Source organism: Myotis davidii, unplaced genomic scaffold (assembly GCF_000327345.1).
Source record: "Myotis davidii unplaced genomic scaffold, ASM32734v1 scaffold370, whole genome shotgun sequence".
NCBI classification, from domain to species: Eukaryota; Metazoa; Chordata; class Mammalia; order Chiroptera; family Vespertilionidae; genus Myotis; species Myotis davidii.
This window is the reverse complement of record NW_006288615.1, coordinates 881,055-905,675: the sequence shown is the minus strand read 5'-3', so window position 1 is coordinate 905,675 and position 24,621 is coordinate 881,055. Positions and strand designations below refer to the sequence as shown.

Below are 24,621 nucleotides of genomic sequence, written 5' to 3'. Positions count from 1 at the left end.
CTGCTCAAGGTAAATAATCCACAAAATTACATTTTATATTGTGTCCAAATGTGATACTCCAATTTGTAAGGTAAGAAGTTCACCTTGATACAAAATGAAGTGCTTGGACTGCATGCGGGAAGAGGGGGCGCAGTGGAGGCTGTCCTTCCTGTCTGGGCTCGCTGTGGAGACCTTTCACTCAGGCTGCTGTAGCCCCTGGTAGTGGCAGATGTCACCAGGTCTGGTTTGCTCCACAACAAATGAGAAGGAAGAGTTTCCTCTTCCTTTAAGAAAGCATAGATTTTTGTCTATTTTATTCATTTGTGTCTCTCTATGCCTATAACAACCTCTGGCATATTTCAGATGCTCTGAAAATGTTTAAAATTGAACAAACAAATGCTTATTTTTCATTCTCTGATCAACGTGCTGTATTTATAGTTTCTGGGTTTACAGTTTTTGAAAATCCTGATTTTTTTCCCCTCATGGATACAGAAACTCAGACAAGAATCCCAGTTTTATGACAAATGTCCAGTCAAGAAAAAGAGAAGTTAATATAATTTGAGCCAAAATGTGGCACATGTGTATTGCACATTTATACTTTCTTATATGCCTACAGATGTTTTAATTGGTAGGAATCTGTATTCTACCTAGAAGGAGTCATATTATATTTATGTTTACTAATGAATGTTCCATTAGATTTTTGTGGCACAAGCTTTTATTCCTCCCTATCATAGTTGGTGAAAATATCACTTGAAATCATTTGCTTATTGATATAAAGTTTTTACAAAAATTATACTTGGCACACATAAAAGAATAGAAATATTTCAAGACGATGATATATTTTAGTACTAGATACTTTTGTTGAATACAGTTCCTACTATAAAGGAAACTTTTCAGATGGCTTAAAGTAAAATTCTGTGATTTCTTATTCTTCACCCACTATCAATATCCAAATGCCACCAGCTGTTGGAATTATTATTGGATACCTTTCTCCCTTGTGTCAACTAGATGCTGGGTAGCCTTCAAGTTGTTTTCAAGCCAATATTTTTTCTTCCTGCTTGACATGAGCATTTCCCATAGGTCAAATTAGACAACGGATAACCAAGTAAATGTATTTCAGCTATGATGGCTTCTGGGGGAGAAAATGGCCCAACACACAAATTTGTCTTCGAAGCAGCAAGCACTTTATCGATCTCCATTTGTTGAAAAAGAGGAACTCTGAGCCAAACTCGAACTAAAACAGCAATTAGTTAGGAAGTGCCTTGGGCGCAAGTAGAAGTAGTTAATTCACTCTTTAGAGGAGTGCAGACTAAAAGTGGAAACTTATTGCTAACCATACTGGTTAAAATAAAACTATCTGTAAAACAGAAAACACAACCGGAGAGTATTTCCCCATCTCCAGCCTTATAAACATGCCTAAAAGTTCTCTGACAGGGACACTCAAACATGGGCACCTTTACATGCCTGTGCACTTCTGTGTGCAGTTCCAGTAGCCTCGGGAAGATGACTTCTGCCTGTACTTTCTTCTCAGCAGTGGTGACCTTGGGATCCACAGGTGCTTCCCTATAAAAATTGTGCTTATTCCTGTTCCTGACTATTTGACATTATAATATTGTCAAATCACTTTAGCAAAACTATCTTTTGGGGGTAGGAAGTGGAGGGCGGGAACTAACCAGGATCCTCCAGATATGATGAGCAGCAGGATCCTAAGCCAGGAACATTTGGGGCCCTTGTGGGACTCAGCTCATATTTCTCTGTCACCCAGCGGAGCTGGAGATTAAAGCATGCTCCTGATGGTTGAAAGTGCATGTGGAGAACCCTGAAAGACAGTTAGAAATTAAGAAATACTAGAGTCAGATCACTTTTTTCCAATTGGTCCTTCTGCCAATTTCTGTTCAAGCTTTTCTCTTATGTTATAGGCATCACAGGCCTGGCAGGTTCTAATCTATGTGGATAACAAATGATTATTTTCTTCATAGCAGATCTTAGGAGATTCTCAAAGAAGTTTCCTTTGAAGAGCAGTGATTGACATTATGACACCGATTCCAGTGCCACGCTAGGTATGATGCCATAGCTTGTTCATCAGTGGGCCTATGTGACTTATATCCGGCTTCACTGCTAGTTGGAGATGAGACACTGGATGGCTAGGAGGCTAAAGGCAGCATAGGTATGTCTCTGAAAGAATCTTATACAAGTACCTGACTTGCATTGACTTGACTATGATTTTTTGACTTTACAATGATGTGAAAGTGATGTGTGTTCAGTAGAAACTGTATTTCGAATTTTGAATTTTGATCTTTTCCTGAGTAGTGATATTTTCTCATGATGATGGGCAGTTACAGTGAGCTACAGAGTTACAGCCAGTACTCTACAGTGTACTGTGTTGCTGGGATTTTTTTGGATATTGTGTTCTAGGCACATTTAAGGTAGGCTAGGTGAACCTATGATGTTTGGCAGGTAAAGGTGTATTAAATGCATTTTAGACTTAAGATATTTTCAGCTTATGATGGTTTTATCAGGACATAACCCCATGGTTAGTCTAGGTGAATCTGTATACTGTATAATACACACCAGTATACATGCAGCATTTATGTAGAGTGGCCACAGTTTCCTGGGACTTTTCCAAATCCACCTTTATTTGGCTGTGAACTGAGAGTATACTTATCATGTAAACATTTGGAAAGACAGATTTTTTTTGAAAAAGGGAATATTGTTAAGGACCCATGACTCAGTTCAGCATAGCTTAAAAACTCCTGATGTACACAGTCTGTCTCACCTGAGCATCATGAATTTGCTACCCTAGCAATCCCGGGCCCTTGAGTTTCTAGTTTAGAACTGGTGGAGTTTCAGGACTCTGCTGAGAGGCTATAATTTTACAGCTGGAGAAGGTACTAGGGTTTTCATCAGTCATGGCCCTCTTTTTGCACTGTAACATATAAGGGAGATGGCCTTGTGCTGTAACAGGATTTCACAGACATGGCTGCAGTGCCTCTTGTATGGTTGGCTACATTTTCACGATCTCCGAATACTTCAGAAAACACACTTCTGTTGAGATTCACAGAAAGATAACTTGAAGAATTGGAGCTGTCATTTGGAAGAAGTTCTATAGCCAAATTATTTATTGCTTTGGCATTCTTTTATATTTTTTCTCTTCCACAATCAATATTTATAGAGTTTTGACTGCACAAGGTTAAATATGTTCATGTAGATATGAATGTGTGTATATACATACTTATATGTATATGTATGTATACATGTGAGTGCATATATTTTTTCTAAAATCATGATAAACTAAGTTGATTGTTAGAGAATTAAGTGTTCTGAGAAAAGACTGGTCAATATCATGATTCTAATTCAAATTATTCCCAGAGATATAGATGACTTTTTCTGATTTCCCTCTCTCGTTGCATTTTAAAACAGCCTGAATACAGTCAGAACATTTCTTATGATCTTCTGAGTGCTAGAAAATTAATCTCAGGGTTTCTAAGTTGTCAAACTTGGGAAAGAAATGAAAACATGCCTCTTGTATCCTAAGTTCTTGGTTATTGGTTATCTGAGCTACTGATAATTGATCACTAGGTAACTCATAAGTTGGTGAAATGCATTTGGCTGCTTATATATGCTCACAGGTGTGTTTCTGATATTCTGGATTTGTGCTGCATTTCCAATAAATTCAGGCTACAGACCAGGATTGCCATCATCACTTGTATTAGGTATCATTGTTCTGGACATGATGGAGTGAGATGTAAAACCAAGTGAGAGATAGACAGGTATTGGAAAGAAGATGAACAGCCCTCTGCAGAAACAAAAAAGGGGCAGAGTAATTCAACAGGTCACTTACCAAGGAAGAAATAAAGATTCCTATTAAGCAAATGAAATAATTTAATCTTACTAGCAATAAAAAATAACAGGGTAGCATTTTTCATCTGTCAACTTTGGAAAGATGTTAGAAATGATGATGGCTATCATTGAAAATGTCTGGTATGTGGAAAGAGTCTCATAAGTAGCTATTGGGAATAAAAATTGGCAAGATGTTTTTAAAAGGCAATTTTAAAATATACATCAAAATCGAAAAAATGTGCATATTCATTGCTTTCACAGTTCATAGTTCTACGTCTAAGACTTTACTATGGGCAGTGCCTCTTTTCTTTTTTTGCATTGCTAATCCCTTTGAAAATTTGATTAAAGTGAAAATCAGATGTACAGTAGAAAAATGCAATATATAGAGTTTGCATTGAATTTCTCTGATCATGTGGGGATTGCCAAATTCCAGCAAAATAACAATACCTTATATTGTTCAGGGGTCAGAGGAGGACTTCATCTCCACCTGTTGCTCATAGGAGTGGAGTTCTTGTGATATCCCTAGAAAAAGAATTTTCTGAGACTTTCACAGGAGAATAAGTGATTTTTATTTATGTGGAATTACATCCCTGAGTTCCCATGATCCCATTTCCCCTTTCTTGAGTCCCAACAAGGAAACGTGTAGCTGTGGCTACAGTAGGAAATATTGTCTTGCTGCAATATGATTCCTGGTAGGGTGGGTGGGTTCTTTGATGGAATCAGTGAGGAGCTCCAAGAGCCTTTTTTCTCCTTTTGCCACTGCTTTGAATTGCCACCAGGTCAAGAAGAATGGGTGGAGATGGACAACTTCGAGTTTGATTTGGGCTGTGCACACTCTAGGCGGGCCTTCTGGTCACAGAAGGAGCCTTATTTGCAAATTCTGGGATTGCACAAATTTAAGGCACGTTAAATGACAGGTTTACTGCTTTTGACATGAAACACAGAGACTGTAACTGACAGAGAAGGTGGTAGGAGATGGATGAGAAGAGCTAATCCATGAGGGAGAGTGCTGGGAAGGCAGGGCAGGTGTCTCAGTGTGGGCTCGAGACATCTGCTGTGAAAACCAATGTCCCAGCTTAAAGACATTCAGACAGAAAAATCCTCCTTTATTCCACCTTTTATTGTATTCAGGCCTTCAATTGGATGGGGCCCACCCATATTGGCCAGGGCAATCTGCTTTGTTCAGTCTAAGGATTCATATGTCTATTTTATCCAGAAACACCCTCACAGGCATGCCCAGAATAATTTTGAAGTAAGTATCTGGACACTCCATGGCTCAGTCAGGTAACATGAAATGACCACACAGACTTCCCGTCTGATGCTGTTCACAGGTCTCCACCTTGCATTTTCTGCTTACCTGGGGTGATGACTTCCATGGCTCTTTACTGGGCAAATCAGAGGGAAGCATTCTCAATGTCTCCTGGACAGTGATTGCACACCTGCTAGTAGCAACCTACAGGGGCTGAGAATAAGACTCTCTTGACTGCAGAGCAGGTGCTTCTTGAAAAATAACAGAAGAGCTTCTTGCTTTTTCTTAATCCATCAACATTTGAAACTTACTCCAGTGAAAGTGCACTCTTACTCAATGTTCTCACTCAAGTGGTCATTCATCTCAGAACTATCCTATGAGTCTGCTTTACTCCTTATTCTTATTTTCCCAACATTCAAAAAGAAAGTAACTTTCATTTTTTCTCCTTTGAAGAATACATTAATCAGTAGTGACTTTAACCAGACATCTTTCAAAGCCATAATACGTAAGCTTCTATATTTTAAGTACTTCTGTGTTTCTAAATATTTGACATCACTCTCCTTTCTTAAATCTAGAAGGAGAATGCTGTAGGATTTTTTTTCCCAATGTGATAATTCTGGTATGGAGATAAATACTAAAATAGTAACAACACGATCAAATAGTCACAATATTTCCTTGGGCAGAGCTCAGTAGTTAGAAAACAAAAACGATATGGTTCCAAGATGACTTTTAACTAAGAATATAAAAACGCATTAAAAATTACTTTCACATCATTCCTTGTTTTTTATTTGGAAGCAGAAAGTAAATGTGACATTTAAAGCTCTTGAGTGATTATAGATTTGATTGCCAGTGGTATTATTTCAGAAGAGCTGCTGCTTGCTTATGGAAAATAATTTAACCTGTCATATGTCCACTTCAATTATTGCATATAGGTGCACCAGGACACTTAGACTAGAATGTGTCACAAGGCACTAAAATAAATTGATCCAGTCATCTTGAGGGGGTGGACTTTGTTCACAAACAAGCCCTTGGTTGGATGTATCTTAAAACTAAATTTAGTCTTCAATATATAAACATTGTTTAGTCAACTAAATATACTCATAGAAATGTTTTTATTTTAAATAGCATTGAACCAGGGGCAAATGTATTAATTGATCTTTTTAACTTACTGGTATGAAATAATTTCAGCTACAAAAATGTTGAAAAGTTCTTATAAAATATTTCCATGTGTGCCTTTCACCTATATTCCCCAAGTATTTAGTTGATTATTTATTCATTCTCTCTCTCTCTCTCTTTCTTTCTCTCTCTCTCTCTCTTTTTCTCTTTTTCTCTCTCTCGATAAGACATTATGCCTCTATATATTGGAGTATAGTTCTTACAAACTAGGATATTCTCTTATATTACCATATTACCATAAAAAGTTAACATTTATGTAATAGTAGTATCTAAGCCACAGACCTTATTCATAGTCTTAATCTGGAGCAGATCCTTGTTATTTCTCTGTCTTTTTGTCTCTTATATTTTGGTAATGTTGGACACACCTCCATTTGGGTGTGTCCAACATTTCCATGATTAGGTTCAGGTGATCGGCAGGGAGGTCACAGAAGTGTCTGTATGTCCTCACAGTGTACACTACTTTATTACTTGGCTGTAATGGTGTCTACTAGGATTCTCCACTGAAGATATTACTTCCCATTTGTAATTAATAGGTATCTTGTGGGGGAGGTACTTTGAAGTTATATAAATATCCAGTTTCTCATCAAACCTGTAGTTCCCAGTCTTAGCATTCATTGGAACCTCTTCTTGCCTGAAACAACAATTACTGTGGTAGTTGTCAAATGCTGATTTTCTAATCTCATCATCTCTTTGTGACTTTATAGATTTGCATTCTGCTATAAGAACTTTTCCTTCCATTAATTTGTTTTTAAACTATTTATATCAATATTAACTCATGGCTTTTTTCTTCTATTGTTGGTTTTAATCATTATTATTATTTATTTTGATGGTCAAGTTGTCCCCCATTTTGGCCAATAGGAACTCCTTTAAGCTGACTCTCTGTCACATTGTCCCCCAGTTTGGCCAATAAGAACTCCTTTAAGTTGACTCTCCTCTGGACAAGTTTTTGTCATTCTTTGAATACTTTGCTACTTTCTGTTACAGCATGATGTTTCTCCAAGGAGGGTGGGCTGGTTCCTTGCTATGTAGACTGATATTTAGAACACTGGATTTGGGCTTCAGATATGCCTGTTATAGTGACACGTCACTGCTTACAGTGTCCCTCAGTAGGCACGCCTAAGAAATGTGTTTGTGAGTGATGAATGCATTTATACAAATACACACCTCTATATCAGTGTCAATATCTACCTGTCTACATATGTTGAAAACCATAATTTGTTTGGCTTACTCCAATTTCAGTCTGAAGCCACAGGGTTTTTTTCTAGACTTTCTCCTTTTCATATTTGCAATGCCCTTCTCTGATGATGAGGAACCCGGTTCTCAATATTTGCAATATTGTTATTTTTAGCTTAATCCTTTAATACACATGGAGTAGGCTCAGAATTGCAAATAGATACCACTTTGGAAAACAAGCTTACTAACAAATCTCAATATTGGTTTAGAGTCCTTTCTGTCTTTAACCTGAGGGCAAATAGTCACAATACTCTGTTAAAATGTTTCTTGGATATGTTTTTCCTCTCTTCACTGAAGTTGTGTTGTTTATTTGCATTTGGTTAGCTTTATTCATTTTTTGTTTTTTTTCCATTTGGATTTTTTCTCCCCATATCTCTTGATTACATTATATGGTTGGTATGATTCTAAGTCATAACTACACAAAAGATGTACTTGGAGAAATGTCACTTCTGTATTCCTTCTACATCATCTCTCCCCCTTCTTTTCAACCCTACTCTCAACCATTCATTGTTGGTAACGAATCTCTGGTTTTCCTTTTTGTGTTTCTTTTCTCAGAAATGAACAGACATAAAATGTATGTTTTTACTTCCCCTTTTTGCTTATATAAAATGGATAGTGTTCACTTTGCTTCTTTTCACATAATATACCTGTCATTCACTCCATATAAGTACAAAAGCTCTTTCTCATTCCTTTGTATATAGCTGTAATAGTACATTAGATGGATGTACTATAATTTATTCAACTGCTTACTTTTGTATGAGCATTTAGATTTTTTGTATATCTTATAATTACAAAACATGTATAATGGATTAAACTTATGATTGTATATTTTCACATTAATGGAGGGTATTTTCAGGGTAAATTCCCATACAAGGCATTGCTGGGTCAAAAGGCAGGTGTAGTGTTGTTATATGTTGCCAAATCCCTTGGGGGTGGGGTGGGGGAGTATCAGTTTGCAATCCAACCAGCAATATGTGAGAGTTTCTGTTTCTCCATACCCTTGGCAACATAATATGTAACACGTTTTTATATTTTCATCTATCTGATAGGTATCTCAATGCACTTTCTTTTTCTTTTAAAAATGTTTTTATTAATTTCAGAGAGGAATGGAGAGGGAGAGAGAGAGAGATAGAAATATAAATGATGAGAGAGAATCATTGATCGGCTGTCTCCTGTATGCCCTACTACCCAGAGCATGTGCCCTCTAGGTTCATGGGTTGACACTCAACCACTGAGCCATGCCAGCCAGGCTATTTTTCATTTCTCTAATTATAAGTAGAACTTTTAAGTAAAAATCAGTCAGGTAAGACATAGTCTATGAGTTTCATTTAGTTTTCTATAAAATATATCAGTATTCTACTTGATCACAGTTTTAACTGTTCAGAAGATATTTCCATCATACATTTCAGAAGGGGAGGATAGCTGTAATACTCTCAACACTAAAGATAAAAAAAGTAGTTGCAAAGGATATAATCTCTATCATATTGTAAATACTGTATTTTAAATAAAATTGCTACATGGATCTTTTTAATACAGTCTATATAATCTAAAAACCAAACTGGATCTCTTTTAAAAACATCATGAACAAGCTCTTCTTTAACAATCATTTTATGAGTTTTCTTTTCCTATCTGGTCTCTAATAACTCTTCCGTCCCCTCCAATGTCATCCTAATATATGTAAGTATATGCTGGAAAGTCTTCTCTTGATTACTCTCAGAGATTACACAAATAATTAGATATTCAGATCGGAAATCTCATTCTAGTACCAAACTTCACTAATAATTTTGGGAACACAAATAATCAGAAGGCACAAACAAAACATGGTGACATCTGGGACCCTCTGTGTGGTTCTTTCAGTTCTTTCTCACAGCATCATAAATGGTCTAGCACCCACATTAACAGAAGATGCCTAATACTGTATGTACTTATGTTAGTTATGCAGAAAAGAGCCCTTTCAATCTTTAACATCTTTATTTTATACTTAGTTACACAGAGTATGAGACAGTTTCCTGGAAGCCATGTTCCATAACTCCACAGATTTCAGATTTGCTGGCCATCAGAAATTCTAGGCAAGCAGGTACATCCTGCAAAAGGCATTCTGTAGGTCAGGACTTGCCTGCCAGCAAACAGCAGATGGTCAAGTTAACACAGAGATTAGACCAGGTCATTTCTTTCTTTTCTGGGTCACCTCCCCTCTCCCCAGTGAAGGGAGAGAACAGATTTCAGAACTGTTGCTTAATCATTTACATTCCACCGTATCATATTTCCTGTGCAAGAAAACAATATGAATTATTGAAATTTTCAAAAATTATTTTCTGTGACCATATATCTTTGAGTTTAATTGTTTGAATTGTCTTTATAATTAGTATGCATACCCATTGATTAGAATATGTTTAAATATGTTTAAAATTTGATAAATAATTACAAATAAAAGGTATTTTTTAAGAAAAATAATGCTGCCCTAGCCGGTTTGGCTCAGTGAGTAGAGTGTCAGACTTCGGACTGAAGGGTCCAGGGTTCAGTTCCGGCCAAGGGCACATGCCTGGGTTGTGGGCTCGATCCCCAGTGTGGGGCATGCAAGAGGCAGCCAATCAATGATTCTCTCTCATCATTGATGTTTCTATCTCTCTCTCCCTCTCCCTTCTCCTCTGAAATCAATAAAAATATGTTTAAAAAAAGAAAAGTAATGCTGAATGAGAGATGAGATGACTTTTTTAATTAAAATTTTATTGAGATGATTGACTCACATGTAGTAGTTAAGAAATAATGCAGAGAGATCCCATATATACTTTACACTGTTTTCTCCAATGATAACACTTTGCAAAATATAGTATAACTAGAGACTTGGGGCACGAATTTGTGCATGGATGTGGTCTGGCCAGCCCGCTCCAATTGGGGTAAGGGGGGGTCGATCAGGGGTGGGGCTGGCCGGGGGAGGGGCTGCAGGTGGTTGGCCAGCTGGCCTTGTTTTCTGGTTGAACTCCCGGTCAAGGGGACAATTTGTATATTGGCCTTTTATTATATAGGATATCACATGTATGCACTCCCGCAATGTTATTAAGCTTATCCAGTTTTACTTGTTTGTTTTTTATGTTTTTACTTAGTTCTATACAGTTTTCACATGTGTAAATTCATGTTTTCACATCTAGTCAACACTCAGATACTACAAATGTTTTTCACAACATTGACCCCTCCTGTTGCCCTTTTATAACTACTCCCACCTCTCTCCCATCCCTAATCCCTGGCAACCACTGATTTGTTCTCCATTTCCAAAATATTGTCATTTCAAAAATGATGCATAAATGGAGTAAAATAGTATGTAACAATTTAGATCTTTTTTATTATTGTTGTTTATTTTTTACTCAGCAGAATTCCTTGGAGATTCATCCAAGTTGTTTGGTGTGTCAATAGTTTATTCCTTTTATTGCTGAGTAATATTCCATGGAATGGATATACTAGTACCTCAGTTTACTTAACTGTTCACCTGTTGAAGACATCTGAACTAATTCCAGTTTTTGATGAGTACAAATAAAGCTACTGTAGGTTTTTGTTGGAACATAAGTTTTCATTTCTTTGGAATGCTTGGTAATACCATGTTTAGTTAACCTCCATATTACCTTTCTTTTCAAATTTCTATTGGCCTTCTGTTAAGAGCTGTAGACTTGTAGCCAATAGACTATTGTGTTTATTTTATTAACTTCAAACAAATGTTGTGTCAACATTATTCTTTTTAAATGTTTAGTGCCTTCACTGGTCCACTCCTAATGAGATGTGCACTAAGAAAAATGAATTGATAAAGTGCTACAAAGACAAAAATTGGTAACATTTCTCACCTGCCACATTGCTTGCCCCGTGAATCCATTTGTCAGGATAACTCTCAAGCAGTGTGTTTGATAGCAATTTATCATTGAGAAAATATTCTTGTTGTGAACATTTTAGGGCCCAGAAAGATCTGCTGAATTTTTATCCCTTTCCAGTACACTCTACTGTTTAGAAAGCAGAAGAGGAGAAATTAGACTTGTCGAGAAATAAATTGTTCTTTGCCACTGAGTGGAACGGTGCCAGGTTTGTCCATTGGGCAAGCTCACCAGAAGGGGCCAGATGAGGGAATGTGTGTTTCATTGCGGTGTCATTTTTATTAAGTGACTTTGTCTTCAGGAGCATACTTCGGTGCCTTTCAGATAAATCACTTCTGTCTTCACACATCTAAGAGCCATTTGACAGGACAAATTGCACATGGGGACTGCTTTGATAAGCACAAATGGGACACAACATTTCCAATCACTCTGCATCATTGGAACTAAGTTACAGTATGAGTAACAGAAATAAATCTGTCACTTAAACACCTAATTGTGAGACATACGCTGTATTTCACAGTTGAAGCAACCTTCATCTCGGTTAGAGTGCAAAAACAGTCCTTAATTATCCCTCGGCATTGGGTCTTAGTAATTATTTTCCTTCATGGTATACATTTACATAATAGAAAGAAAACATATTCCCCAGTTATATTTCTATTAATATTTTCACAGATTCAATAAACATAACCCAAGAAAATACTTGGAAAGAACTGCTAAACAATAAAAAAGTATTCTCAATATCTGTGACTGTAGGAAAGTTACTGGAATTTAAAACAAATCACTAAACAAAGGCATATGTGTAAAAATGTCCCAGAAAATATGGACTTTAGAAAATCTGCATTCTACTGCCAACATTATTGCTACTATTAAAAAAGCATTAAGAATAAGTCTGTAAGCCTTTCTGGGTCATCACCATCTTTTTTGGGGTTAACAAAAGTATGCTGTTAAAGTTTGAGGCAGGTTCTCCCCAGACAGTCGGCTCACTTACTGCCTCTTGGTCAGCCAACCAAGCCAGGCCAAGCAGATATTCAGCAGAAGACTTTGAAGGGTAGCCTTATAGGGAACAGTAACGATTGGTCCTCATCCCAGTCTGGCCACAGGACAGTTGGATCCACTCTTACACGGATGAGTGTCAGGGAGATCTGCCAAAAAATAGACCCTAGAATGGCTCCCATGACTCACTTTGGAGAAAAAACAACAACACCTAGTTTTGTTTGAGAATCATCTGAGCTTCCTGTAAATGACCCACAGAAGCCTGGGGGGCTGAAGGGTAGGAACCCAGAGCTATCTGCCCAGGTGTGCTCTGAGCAGGGGCCAGGCCTCTCATGCCGACCTTCCAGGCTCTCAGCTGCCTTTGTTGAGGAATGTGCAAAGCCCTGCCCAGCATGGCATTTGGTGCCCACAGCAATTCTGCATCATATGTTGTCTGGCCTGTTGATAATTGACCCACAAGAGCAGAGTTGGGGCCAACTGAGCACATGTTTGATATTTGCTCTTCAGAGTTATTCTTTGAAGTGGGGATTGTTTGCTTTGTAAAACACCATTTCAAAGTTCTTGAGGAATGTGATATCTGAATATTAAGTATGCATTCTTATCTCCTTTCAATTATTGATGCAAGCATCAGAATTTAAATCTGGGCAATGCAAACACATCTCGGGTTAAGGACTCTTTAAAGGTTTGACTCCAAACCCTTTTCAGAGTGTTTAACAAGACCCAGTAGAGTGTCTGACACCTTTTCATGTCCCTCACCAGGACTCGATCTCAGGTGTTTGCTTGGAGAAATGACCAAAGAGAAAGCAGATGGTATAAAAATGAAAAATAAGGGGTCTGTGTAACCTTCAGGGAAAGAATTGGAGTAGTGGAAAGGTTCTTGGCCTTGGGGTGGAGGACCTGTGTTCCATGTCTTGCTCTTTGGGGCAAATGTCCTTATCTCCTTGGATATTAGAATCATCTTCTCTGCATCACAGACAAGGTGTTAGGTTGGCATGAATGTCACCGTTTAGCTCTAAAAAGCCCATAATGCTGATATACCTTTGAATCATCAACAATCAATTAAATATAATAAATATCAGTACTTTGAGTTTAAATCCTGAGAAAATTTGCTAGTTAGGTCTCCAAAATAAAGAAGGAAGATACCACAGAAAGGTAGAATAGATGCGGGCAGCCTGAAACAACTTATAATTTTGCTATAAGATTACAATGAAGAGAAGATGGAAACATCCTAAGAGTGAAAACGCAGGTGTCTATTACCTTAACTGTCCAGTCAGGGCAAATGTAAAGTCACCAATGGTGTTCTTGCTGCCAGTCCATTTTTTTTGGGAGACAAGTCTGCCTTCATCTCTTACCTCCATGTCTTCCTTGCTCTCACCTGCCTTCCCCTCTCCCTTGGCACTCTTCTAAAGCCCTCACCTGCCTGACTTTTTACTGCAGCGGCATCTCAGAAAGCCAAACTACAGTGAGTATCAAGACGAATGAACCTTCCTTGAACACAGCTTGATCCAAGGGGTGAACTCCAAACTGGGGGTACTTTTGTCCTACTTATGCCGTATAAGAATTAAGACCTTTTTGCACCCAAGAGAAGTTTTCTGGATTCATTGAAAGTACTCAGGGAGGCTTGTGTGCTCTTCTCCCTAAGGCCAGCCTTGCTCTTGGAATCTTGAGTTCTGTGAACTTAGTGCTAAGCATGCTTAGTGTACTTGGAATGTAAGCCCCAAGACAGCAGGGAGTTTGTCCATTTTGTTCACTAAGATACATGATTCCTAGTAGGTGCTCAACAAACACTTATGACATGAATGTACAGATAAAGAAATTTAATTTTTAAGCCCAAAGCTTATCACTTTTATATTTCTCACAATAACTTCATGGATTTCACTGTAACCAACATTTATCCTTTAATACCTTCTTCATGGTCTAAAGCATGTAATACAGGTTCAAGGTCCTGATTAGCATTGTGCTTGTGTTTGCATTGTGGATTATGTGCCTGACATATGGGTCCACCTCCACGTGTCAAAGTGTTAGTGAATTTGTGCTTCTCTGTGGTGGGCAAAGGAGTGTATTCAAGCTGGGACCATAAATCTTAGGGTTTTGTCTTTTCCTCTTCCTCTGAAATGTGCAGGTGGGAATTAATGTGGGAGCAAAGACCTTGACTCTAGTATTTGACCCCAGGTTAAGAGAAACTCTTTTTTTCCCTCTCATGTTTTGTCTTGTAGCCCAAAGACTATTAGGATACCCAGTTAAGGTGTCTCCATCCTGTGTTCATATAATGTGACTTTATGTCAGATGGGGAAAGGAAGTCTCCTACAGACAATGAAAGAACACCAAGACCTTTCATATCCTAAGAAAGACCTCAGTGGAGTCTTTGTTCTTGTCATGTCATCCCAGAGAAACCCACAGTAAACCAAACCAAAGCCGGGCTCGTGAGGTTTTGAAGCCGGGTTGATCCAGCCTGGAAGGTGGAAGATCCCCAGGAAACTAGGTGCTTGGGGTCTTCTGTGATCATCCATCTTACCTCACATTCTTGTTTAGGGGACCTTATCATGATCCACTCCATCTGACTGCCCTTTTTAGGGTGAGGCTAGTCAAGATCCTAAACAAGGGTTCTTCAGGTTAGAATGAAATATGGACCGGCCACCCAGAGGAAGGATTGGAATGGTGGCCACTCAGCTTGAAGGATGCATTTAGGCAACTAGGGTTTGTTTGCCACACATGAGCAGGGAATGGTAACTCATGAATGGAGAGCTGGCTGGGGTGTCAGAAAACTCATGGGTGGAAAGGAGAGGTTCGGAGGACACTGGTCTTCCCTGACCTGACACTGTTAATGCTGCAGACACTCTGGCGCGCCTGAGGGTTCCATGGCTTCTATGTATTTCCACATGCTGTGAATATTCTAAAAAAATGTCTTTAGTTGGGCCTGGCTTTAGTGCATTCACACATTGTCTGCGTCTGGGGCATTGGTTTATGCCATTGAATGACACATGGGGGAAAACTTTCATTTTTTTGCTCTGTTGATTTCTCTCAGAATGATTCATTCTCTTAATACATTTCTTGCCCAATATCTGTTTCTGCAACCAGAGAAAAGATGCTTGTATTTATTGTATATTCCCACCTGATTTTTACTCCTAAAGAGTCTTCTTGTCATCTTCCAAGTCCCCTTGTTCCAGCACCCTGGGAGGTGACAGCCAAAAAAACAAATCTGTCTACCCCTTTGGACATATTTAGTGACCAATTTCTTGACTCGTTTTTTCTTGTCTACTTTGTGGCTAGGGAAGATTGCAGTTCTTAAGGATGAGGCTAAGAGGGACTTATTCATCTAGCAGACATTCACCTCTTTCATAGGCGAGCAGGACAACAAGATCCTCACTAACCAGACCTGACATCGGTGGGTGCACAGCTGTGTTGGTGGTGGGTCCTCCCGAAGCAGCTTTGAATACTGAGTCCTGTGTTCTTACTCACAAGGAGGAAGCACCCACAGAAGGGTGTGCAAGGGAGTCCCCCACAGGAATACTGTGGCCAGAAGTGATCTATCAATACCTTTAGAGTCAGTCCCTGAAACAGCAATGGCATAGGAGGGTACAGGAATAACACCTACATTTTACGGTTTCTCTGCAGTGAGACACATGTACTCTGTGGTCCCTTATCCACAGAGGGCATGGCTGCATGCACAGCAAGAGCAAATCATTGGTATTTTGAGACAACTAATTCTAAAAAAGTTTTTACTCTATTTCCCTTGAAAAGCAGAGCCATACACTATCTTCCTTCTAAACTATATATATATATATTCACTTTTTTCTTCAGTGACTTACAGGCAGCTACATAGATTAATGCCAGACTCTGGAGAATTTACTAGTAGTGGGAGATTTAGGAAATGGGCAGGCAGGCAGATAGCAAGTAATTGACTGACAAGGGGAAGTGCACAGGTTAAGTCAGGGATCCTTCTGAGGGGAAGCTATGTTGGGACATCATTTTATCATTTCGCATTTCATTTTTAAGGAAACTATTTAGATCATTATTTTTATTCCATGTCTAGGGAAAATCTAGACAGATCATTCTTTTCCCATATGTCTTCAAGAAGTGTCATCTTATTGATTTTATGTCATTGTATTTACATAACCTCATGGGATTTTAGACAATGTTATCCGCTCCACAAAGCAACAAACAAGAGTTTCATTGACTTCCTAAGGTTCACCCAGCAGCGTAAGTTCTACCCCCTGACTCCTGCTCTGTGTTGAGCAGATCCTGCAGGAACCAGTTCATTACTGGGACTGTTTAGAAAGCTTTGGGCAGGGTTAGCTCCTTTGAATCAAGAGAAGACTCATCCAAGAGCCTTGCAAGGCCTGAGGGGAGGGGAGCCCTGTACATTCAAGCAGCAGGAGCTGCTGTCACTAGGGAACTGGCCAATTGCTGGTACTTTGGGGCATTTTTGCTAATTCTGTGCTGGTAGGAAGGACTTGTCTGTCCACCACAACCTCTGTGGTCTTCATTACAAACTGAGAGCAGACATCAGTTGTGGTTCCCGGGAACACTTGGTGTGATTGTTGGCCCTTGTCAGTATCCCCGTGGAGCAGAGTCATCGCATGATCCGCTTACAGCTTTCCTCCATCTGCAGGCTTGGTAACACTCTGCAAAATGAAGCTAATGGAATATTCAGGATCAGTGCTAAGAACATATTTAGGCTCCTCTTTGCACAGAAAACTTGTGGGAAAATTCCAAGAGTCTGGAGTTCTTGAGATTAACTTATTTTCTTTGATTTCATGTTAAGTATATTCTATGTTTTTTGAGTTTTAGAAAATAGATGATCTATTATAAATAAATTATATAATAACATAATAGTATATCATATACATGTATTATTTTATTATTTGTGCACCATTTTACCTGACAATTTTCTAGGGTTTTTGCTTCTTACTTTCTGCAGTGATAAAACAGAATGCATTTTTAGAGAACTGCCTACGCCTATATTGTCATGAAGAAGAGTGTCATTGGCAAAAGCACCAGACAAAAAAATGTTGTTCATTCTATGGAAAGACCCACTGTATTTGGATGCTCATATAAATCCAAAATTTCTCTGATAGTACAAAGATGGGAAAAATGAATAACTGGCTGAAAGTGAAATCAGTTGTAAATGCCTCTCATCTGATAGCAAAATGGTCCAGGAATTCAACACATATCTTTTCAGGCTGTCTTTTCTAAGCCATTTTCTTCACAAATAATCAAAATATTCCTGAAATCCCAACACTCGGAAGTATAAGTTATGTCTCCCAGTACTACCACCTCACTTAAGGTTCTTGTCTTTTAAAATGGGTTAGTGATAATAATATTAGATCCTGAACGACAGTGAACATATATATATATCATGTGCTTCTTCCTTTAAGTGTGACACAAATATTTGTTACTACTCTTCAGTGTCTGCTGTGTGGCTTGATTTGGTTGAGGATGTATGTTAGTAGGGGCTTAGGACCTTATGGTTTAATATGTAGAGAGCTAGTCAGATGATCATGGTGAAAGGGGACCACTGAATAAAGACACTTCCATAATAAGTTTAATATCAAGAGATTACAGCTATGTATTATGTTGTACCTCAGTGTTTCAAAATTGCTTTTATAAATGTCTGCATATTATTTGTAGCTTTCATTATTGCCTAATAAACTTCTTGAGCTACTAATCCCCGCTCTACTCTTCTCTAAAGCACACTTAAACAATAAAACTTTATGTCCCTTAAAATCTTTAGTTTTTAAGTAATAAATATTTATAAGGGAGGATTATATTTTGTCTTTGTTGTCAAAATTTTACCACTATGAAATCGCTTCCTGTTGGAGTGAGTCATTTACCACTTCTAATATTGTTTTAAAGCTCATCCTTTGGTTACATTGCAATAGAAGACACTGTAATTTTTAAAACTTGTGTGTGGGAAGTGGGATAAAGGTGTGATCCTATTGGCAAATCAAAGGAGTTTTCCTCCATCAGAAGAATTTTAGTATGAAATATAAAGTTATTCCTAGTTTCAGTGGAAATATAAAGTTATTCCTAGTTTCAGTGGAGCGTAAAAGAGAATATGCTTTTACTCCAAGCACTGAAACTTATTTTCCCAACACTTGCGTTTAAACTTCCAGAAGTAAAGAGTGAGGTGGTACAACTTGGATGAATGCTGAACACATTATTCCAAGTGAAAGAAGTCAACAGGAAAGGCCACATATTGTATGATTCCACTTATATGAAATAGGAAGAACAGGGAATCCATAGAGATAGAAAGCAGATTGGTGGTTGCCAGGGCCTTGGGAGATGGGATAATGGAGAAAGATTGTTTAATGGGCACTATGCCGCCTTTGGGGGTGATGAAAATATCTTGGAGCCAGTTAGAGCAGATAGTTGTACAACATTTTGACTACTAAATGCTACTGAATCATATGCTTTAAAATGGTTAACTTTTATATGATGTGAATTTTCAAGTCAGTAAAAAATAAAGCTGTTAAAAATAATAAAGATATCACAAAGTGCCACATATAGAAGGTACGTTTTTAGTAAATGGTATTGAAGAACCTTGTGTTGTGCATTTGCTCACAAAGCCATCTTTATTATCTGACTCCAATCCAGAGAGACACAGAGCTGTTCAACCAGCTGCCCTCTTTGGGGAGCTTGAGCATTTGCAGTATCTGAGTTATTTTCCCCCTACAGTATACTGTCAGTTTTACCTCTGAAATATCTTGGCCATGTGTCTCCTCACTCCTCCCCCACTACCGACACTCGTGATTCAGTTCTCCTTTGCCTCCGGGCTGGGTTGTTGCTACAACATCTTGCCTGAGCATTCTGCTCTTAGTCAGCCCTCCCCATCCATCTTTCTTCATGGCATCATCAGGTCTTCCAAGTTTTCAACCTTGATCAAATCCAGGCCTTCCTCGGGCTGTCGATTTTTAGTGGCATTCCATCAAGAGGAAAGAAGTCCCTACTCTGGCTTATGCCACAACCTAATTAATGTGTGGTCAGGCCAAAGCAGCCCCTTTGCCCACCTGGGGCTTTTCCCACTGCAGCCCTTGCTTGCCTTTCTGCTCCCTCCTTCTCACACCACCTTGGCTTGCTGGGCTCCTATCTGGATTTTGAGGTCCTGATGCCTTGAAATCCAATGACTCTTCTCTCTGAGGCCTTCTGCCAGCAGGGAACCACGCTTCCTTCCCCTGAATGTTCAGGGTACTATGTAGCACTCCTTGCCGCCCTTTACATGGTCTTCCTTAGATTGTAATGATGTCCGTGCATGTGCAAAGAGCTAGTGGTGTCCAGAATGATCCATCCACTTGGTGAACCGTGGAGCTAGGATTAAATCTTGACTCTGCCTGCCTCTGAACACATATCCATTCGCTCTCCATTGATTTTTGGGCCACCCCATCTTCACTTTACCCCTCTCGCATGCCCACCTGGCATATTGCCATTATGTATAACTAGAGGCCCAATGCACAAAATTCGTGCAAGGGGCTTGGCCCTCTCAGCCTTGGTGGCTTGCCTCAGCCCTCGCAGCCACCCTGGCTTCATCTGGAAGGTCATCCTGAAGGATGTCCGGATGGTCGTTCAGCTGTCCAATCTAATTAGCATATTATGATTTTATTATTATCAATAAGTTCTGAATATTTCTAGAATGTGCAGCTTTTATGCCTCTTTACTAAGGCGCTATGTTTTTAAAGGGGGTATCCAATTAACTCTTGTTTAAGAGAAAAAGCACAAGAAGTTGTAACTACTTAACTTCTGTGTGCTAAAATTTTTGTACGTGGCCCTTTATACTTTCACTAAATGTCAATATTGATTTGGAATCACTGTGACAAAACATCCTTTCTCACCATTTCTATGGACCTGTTTTTTCTGGTCTTTTCTTCCTCAAATCCATAGTATTTATATCTGTGTCACTAATTTTGCACCAAATCATATACTATTTTGTATTATTTCTTAAATTATATCTTCAGTGTTATGCATTTCCATAATGATAGCAGTTCTACCTATTTTGATGAATAAAATAATGAAAGAATAAAAAAAATCCCTTATTGGTATTCTTAGACACGTTTTTAAGAAGTCGCTATTTGAATCACTTGGAATTATTTTCTTTTGTTTTTGTACTGCCCATCTAGCTATTTGATAAGCAAGCATTCTCAGTCTCCAACCATCTGTAGATCTTTCATTTATTATCACTATAACCAGATGGTGCCCATCTATTCCAAAACTGTTTAGGTTGAAAAACAACTGTATTGCTATATTTTCAAAAATTACCTTGGAAAGAAACCAATCATGTTTTAGGCCATAATTTAAACAGAACATTTTTTCCCTGTGTCCTTGGCATTTGCTAGAAGCAAGAAGCTCAAGGGAAAGTGAACATTGACAGATATGGAAAGAGAACCAGACTAGAAGATGTTTAATAAGGATTTTGTTTTTCAGATGCACCATCCTATGACTCCTTTATATCATTAAATTCTGCTTGTGTTTGGTTGAAAATAAACTTCAAGTGCCTGTATGATTGTAAAGAAATGACAAATTATATAAAATACCATCATTACTCTAATATGAGTTTTAAAGGGGGGTAGGGAGAGGGAGAGTAGTTCTCTAGAACTAGATTTTTAAACTCCAACTCTAATATTTAAAGAATTTCAATATTTTTGCCATGTGGGCCACTTGTTAGGGAGAAAGGTAAAAATTCTGATGGCAGTTATGACATTTAGGGAGCAAGAAAAATGTCTTTCCACCTTCCCATGTGACACCATGAATGAGAACATTGAAATGAACAACTAGCACAAAGACTTTACTATTGACCTCTCCCTTTTTCTTCCTCTATTTCCTCTGCAGGTTACCTATCTGGGTAAAGTCCCTACCACAGGCATGCAGTTTTTTTCAGGCTGCACAGAAAAGCCAGTCATTGAGCTCTGGAAGAAGCACACACTAGCCCGAGAAGATATCTTTCCAGCCAATGTCCTTCTGGAAATCCGACCATTCCAAGTGTGTCTCCATCACCTTGACCACAAAGGGGAGGCTACGGTCCACATGGATACCTTCCAAGTGGCTCGCATCGCTTACTGCACTGCCGACCACAACGTGAGCCCCAACATCTTCGCCTGGGTCTACAGGGAGATCAACGACGACCTGTCCTACCAGATGGACTGTCATGCTGTTGAGTGTGAGAGCAAGCTGGAGGCCAAGAAGCTGGCCCACGCCATGATGGAGGCTTTTAAGAAGACTTTCCACAGTATGAAGAGTGATGGCCGGATCCACAGGAACAGCTCCTCTGAGGAGGTCTCCCAGGGATTAGAATCCGATGACGGCTGAAGGAATTTAGGGGGCTTCAGAAAAGGCAGCCTTGGTCCAGGAATTCCAGACCATATGAATATGCAATGATTCCAATTTCAGATGAAAGACTGCCAAACTATTGGCCGACCAAGCTTTTTAAATTCAGAAGAGCAACTCTAAATCTAAAGAAATGTATTATTAAAGTAATTACGTTACATTGAAACCTGCTGCTGCTGTGACTGTGAGGAGGGTGGGAGTGTGGATGGGGAGGAAAGCTCTAGACTCTCTCTTTTTCTTTGCTCATTCCCCAGTGCCTCCCTGTAGGAGAGCTCCATGCTGATTTTCACCATTCTCAGGCAAAGACACTGAGGCTGTTATGTGATGGACAATTCCAGTTTGCCTTATGAAACCCAACAAGAATGTTAGATGCACTTATCGGATCATTAGTCAAGGGGGCAGGGGGTGAGTACTGATTCTGGTGCGGAAGTCGCAGGGCTAAAGGAAAAGTTAGGTGGATTCGAGCCTGAGACTCCTCTCCCATGTTTCAGAGCCTCTCCTCAGTAAGCCAATCAGCACAGCCTTCATTGAGCTTTACAACTAACCGTCTGATAGTTGGCAGTTAATTCACAGTTAAAGATAATGCTTTTATTTGCATAAATATATCAAGTAGTGCCCTCTTATTGTATTCACTTCATCTATTTTCTTAGAATCCTTGCAACTACTAATGACCCTTCCCTCCTCCTGCCCCATCCACCCTTGTTCCCCTTCTAACCCATGCCAACATCCCCACAGCGGGGTGGATTCTCAACATACACTGCAGGACACCCAACGGGAAGAAAATCCCCAAACAGATGAAATCAACCATCAAGCCAGCTAGGAGTTTAAAACAACCACCACCACAACAGAAACCTTGGAAAAAAGGGAATGAGTTATCAGCAAGTGAACAAACTCCATGCAGGCCGTCCTTTCTTTCAACCCCCATTTGTGGCAACTTATGGTCCTGTCTAACGAGTCCTTCCAGGCAAGCTTCACATCTGACTTGGTGTCACCAAGGAAGCCTCGCCGCCATCACTCAACCTTGCACTCCAGTGAGTTCTCTAAACTTGGCTTGTCTACGTTCAACTTAATCTAAAGAGAAATCTGACCCCGCGACCTTCAAATCGAGAACATCTCAGAGTCAGGATCGCCAGTGCATTCACTGTTTCTAATGAGAAGTTCTCACTAAAGCTGAGATTTCTCAGTTTCTTGGATCTTTCAATGTCATAAAATGCCAAGGGTCATCATTGTATGAAATTGAGAGGACTTGTTAAAATACAAACATTTAAGGCTGAGAGCAGAGGGCTAGTTTCCCAGGTAATGCTCATTGATTAAAGTTGGTTTTTAATCCTGGTGATGGTAGGGGCACTGGGGGACCTTATAGAAAGAAGCCTTAAATGAGAGTTAATAGCATCTGGAGAGCAACAGTGTTGGTGTTTTGGTCTTTGTATCTGTGTGTCCCTATATGCACCTGTGTTGTGTATGTACCCCCATGTGTGGGTCTGGGTTTAAGGCATGTAGAATTAGCATGGAGTCATATTGAGGAGAACCCGCCCCCCCTTGGAGATATGCTTGCTGCTTTCCAACACATGTAAACTATTCTTTAGCATAAATGCATTCATTCTTTAATAAAATATGTTTGCATTAATAAAGCTGAGGCGTTTCCTACTTTATGTCTTTCCTATTTATGTAAAAATAGAGGAAACTAAGTAAATAGGGCATTCTATCTAAGCACATATTCAAACTTGGTCATAAATAACCCATTCCTTGATTGTGTTTAAAAAATTGTTTTCTCTCTTTTATTTTTTTTTAAAGATTTGTATAGAGAAAGGAAGGGAGAGGGAGAGAGAAACATGAAGACATGGATTGTCTGCCTGCCTCCTGCACACCCCCTACTGTGGATTGAACCCACAACCTTGGCATGTGCCCTGACCTGGAATTGAACCAGGAACCTTCCAGTGATGGGATGATGCCTAATCAGCTGAGCAACACCAGCCGTGGCTGTGTTTTATTTTCTAACACTCGGTTTATATTTGATCGCTGTCCCTTAACTGAGATGGTAATGTTCAAAAAGAACAGTTATTTAGGGCGCTCAACCGATTTCAGAGGAGAGCCTTCGGGAACATTTGGCAGATGATTGGAATTTGTAAAATCTCACCTACATCTTTGGAGTCCCGCAGTGAAATCCCGGAAGGTAAACAGGGAGTGATTCCTCTTGACATGACTCATTAAAAATGTCTCCTCCAGGCTGTGATTTCCGGGAATGTCCCATTTTTCTGGCCAGGCAGGTGTCCTGGAGTCTGTGTGTCTTGAGCAACGCCCTTTGTGAATCACTCACAAATGTAGGGGCCTCTGCAGTGAAGATATGGTGCCTCCTGAGGCATGACCTCAAGTTGAGAATAACTATCTAACTCCTCTGATTAAAATGGCATTTTCTCTCAAGTTGAACTCTTTTCAATTTCAGGTTTACTCTGTCATCTTTGAATATGCTTCTAATAGTGGGGTGTGGGGGGGGGGGGGGGGGGGGGAAGCAATAACAAACCCAGACAGTATATATTTCAAAACAATGCAATTTCCTTCTATCCATACAAGTTGAATCCCAAGTGCACATATGGTTAGTTATTGCAGAAAGTATTTGCTATTTGTTGATTTTTTGTTTGTTTTTTCAGGGTACTATGTGTGGTGTGATGTACTAAGGAATTGACTCTGATAATATTGGCAGGAACCTTTGTTTGAGATGATTAGTAAGCAATTTAAGGCAAAATACACAACGGCATCTTTCAAATAGCTAATGAAGTCTTTTGGGGGAGCCAATACTAATTCCCCAGGGAGGGATAGTTCACCCTGGTGTTAATGTTTTTCGACGGTTCTCTCCTTTCTGTACTTTCCTTTCTGTACTGACTGTCACAAGGCACTTTTGTGCACATTCACTCAGATGCCCCTCGGAAGGACCCTGCAGGTGACTATGACAGTTACCTTATAGATGAACATAGAGGC

The 24,621-nt window shown here is 39.2% G+C and overlaps 1 protein-coding gene across 2 annotated transcripts in view; it reads left to right on the top strand.

Annotated features, from left to right (window-relative positions):
- Positions 1-23,276, top strand: part of PID1 (phosphotyrosine interaction domain containing 1) — a 192,196-nt gene extending 168,920 nt beyond the window's left edge. For both annotated transcript variants that reach the window (XM_006760402.2, XM_006760403.2), the window contains exon 3: positions 21,151-23,276. In XM_006760402.2, the coding sequence (XP_006760465.1) occupies positions 21,151-21,627 (477 nt within the window). In that variant the 3' untranslated portion in view covers positions 21,628-23,276. The remainder of the gene's footprint in view (positions 1-21,150) is intronic.
- The last annotated feature ends 1,345 nt before the right edge of the window (positions 23,277-24,621 follow it).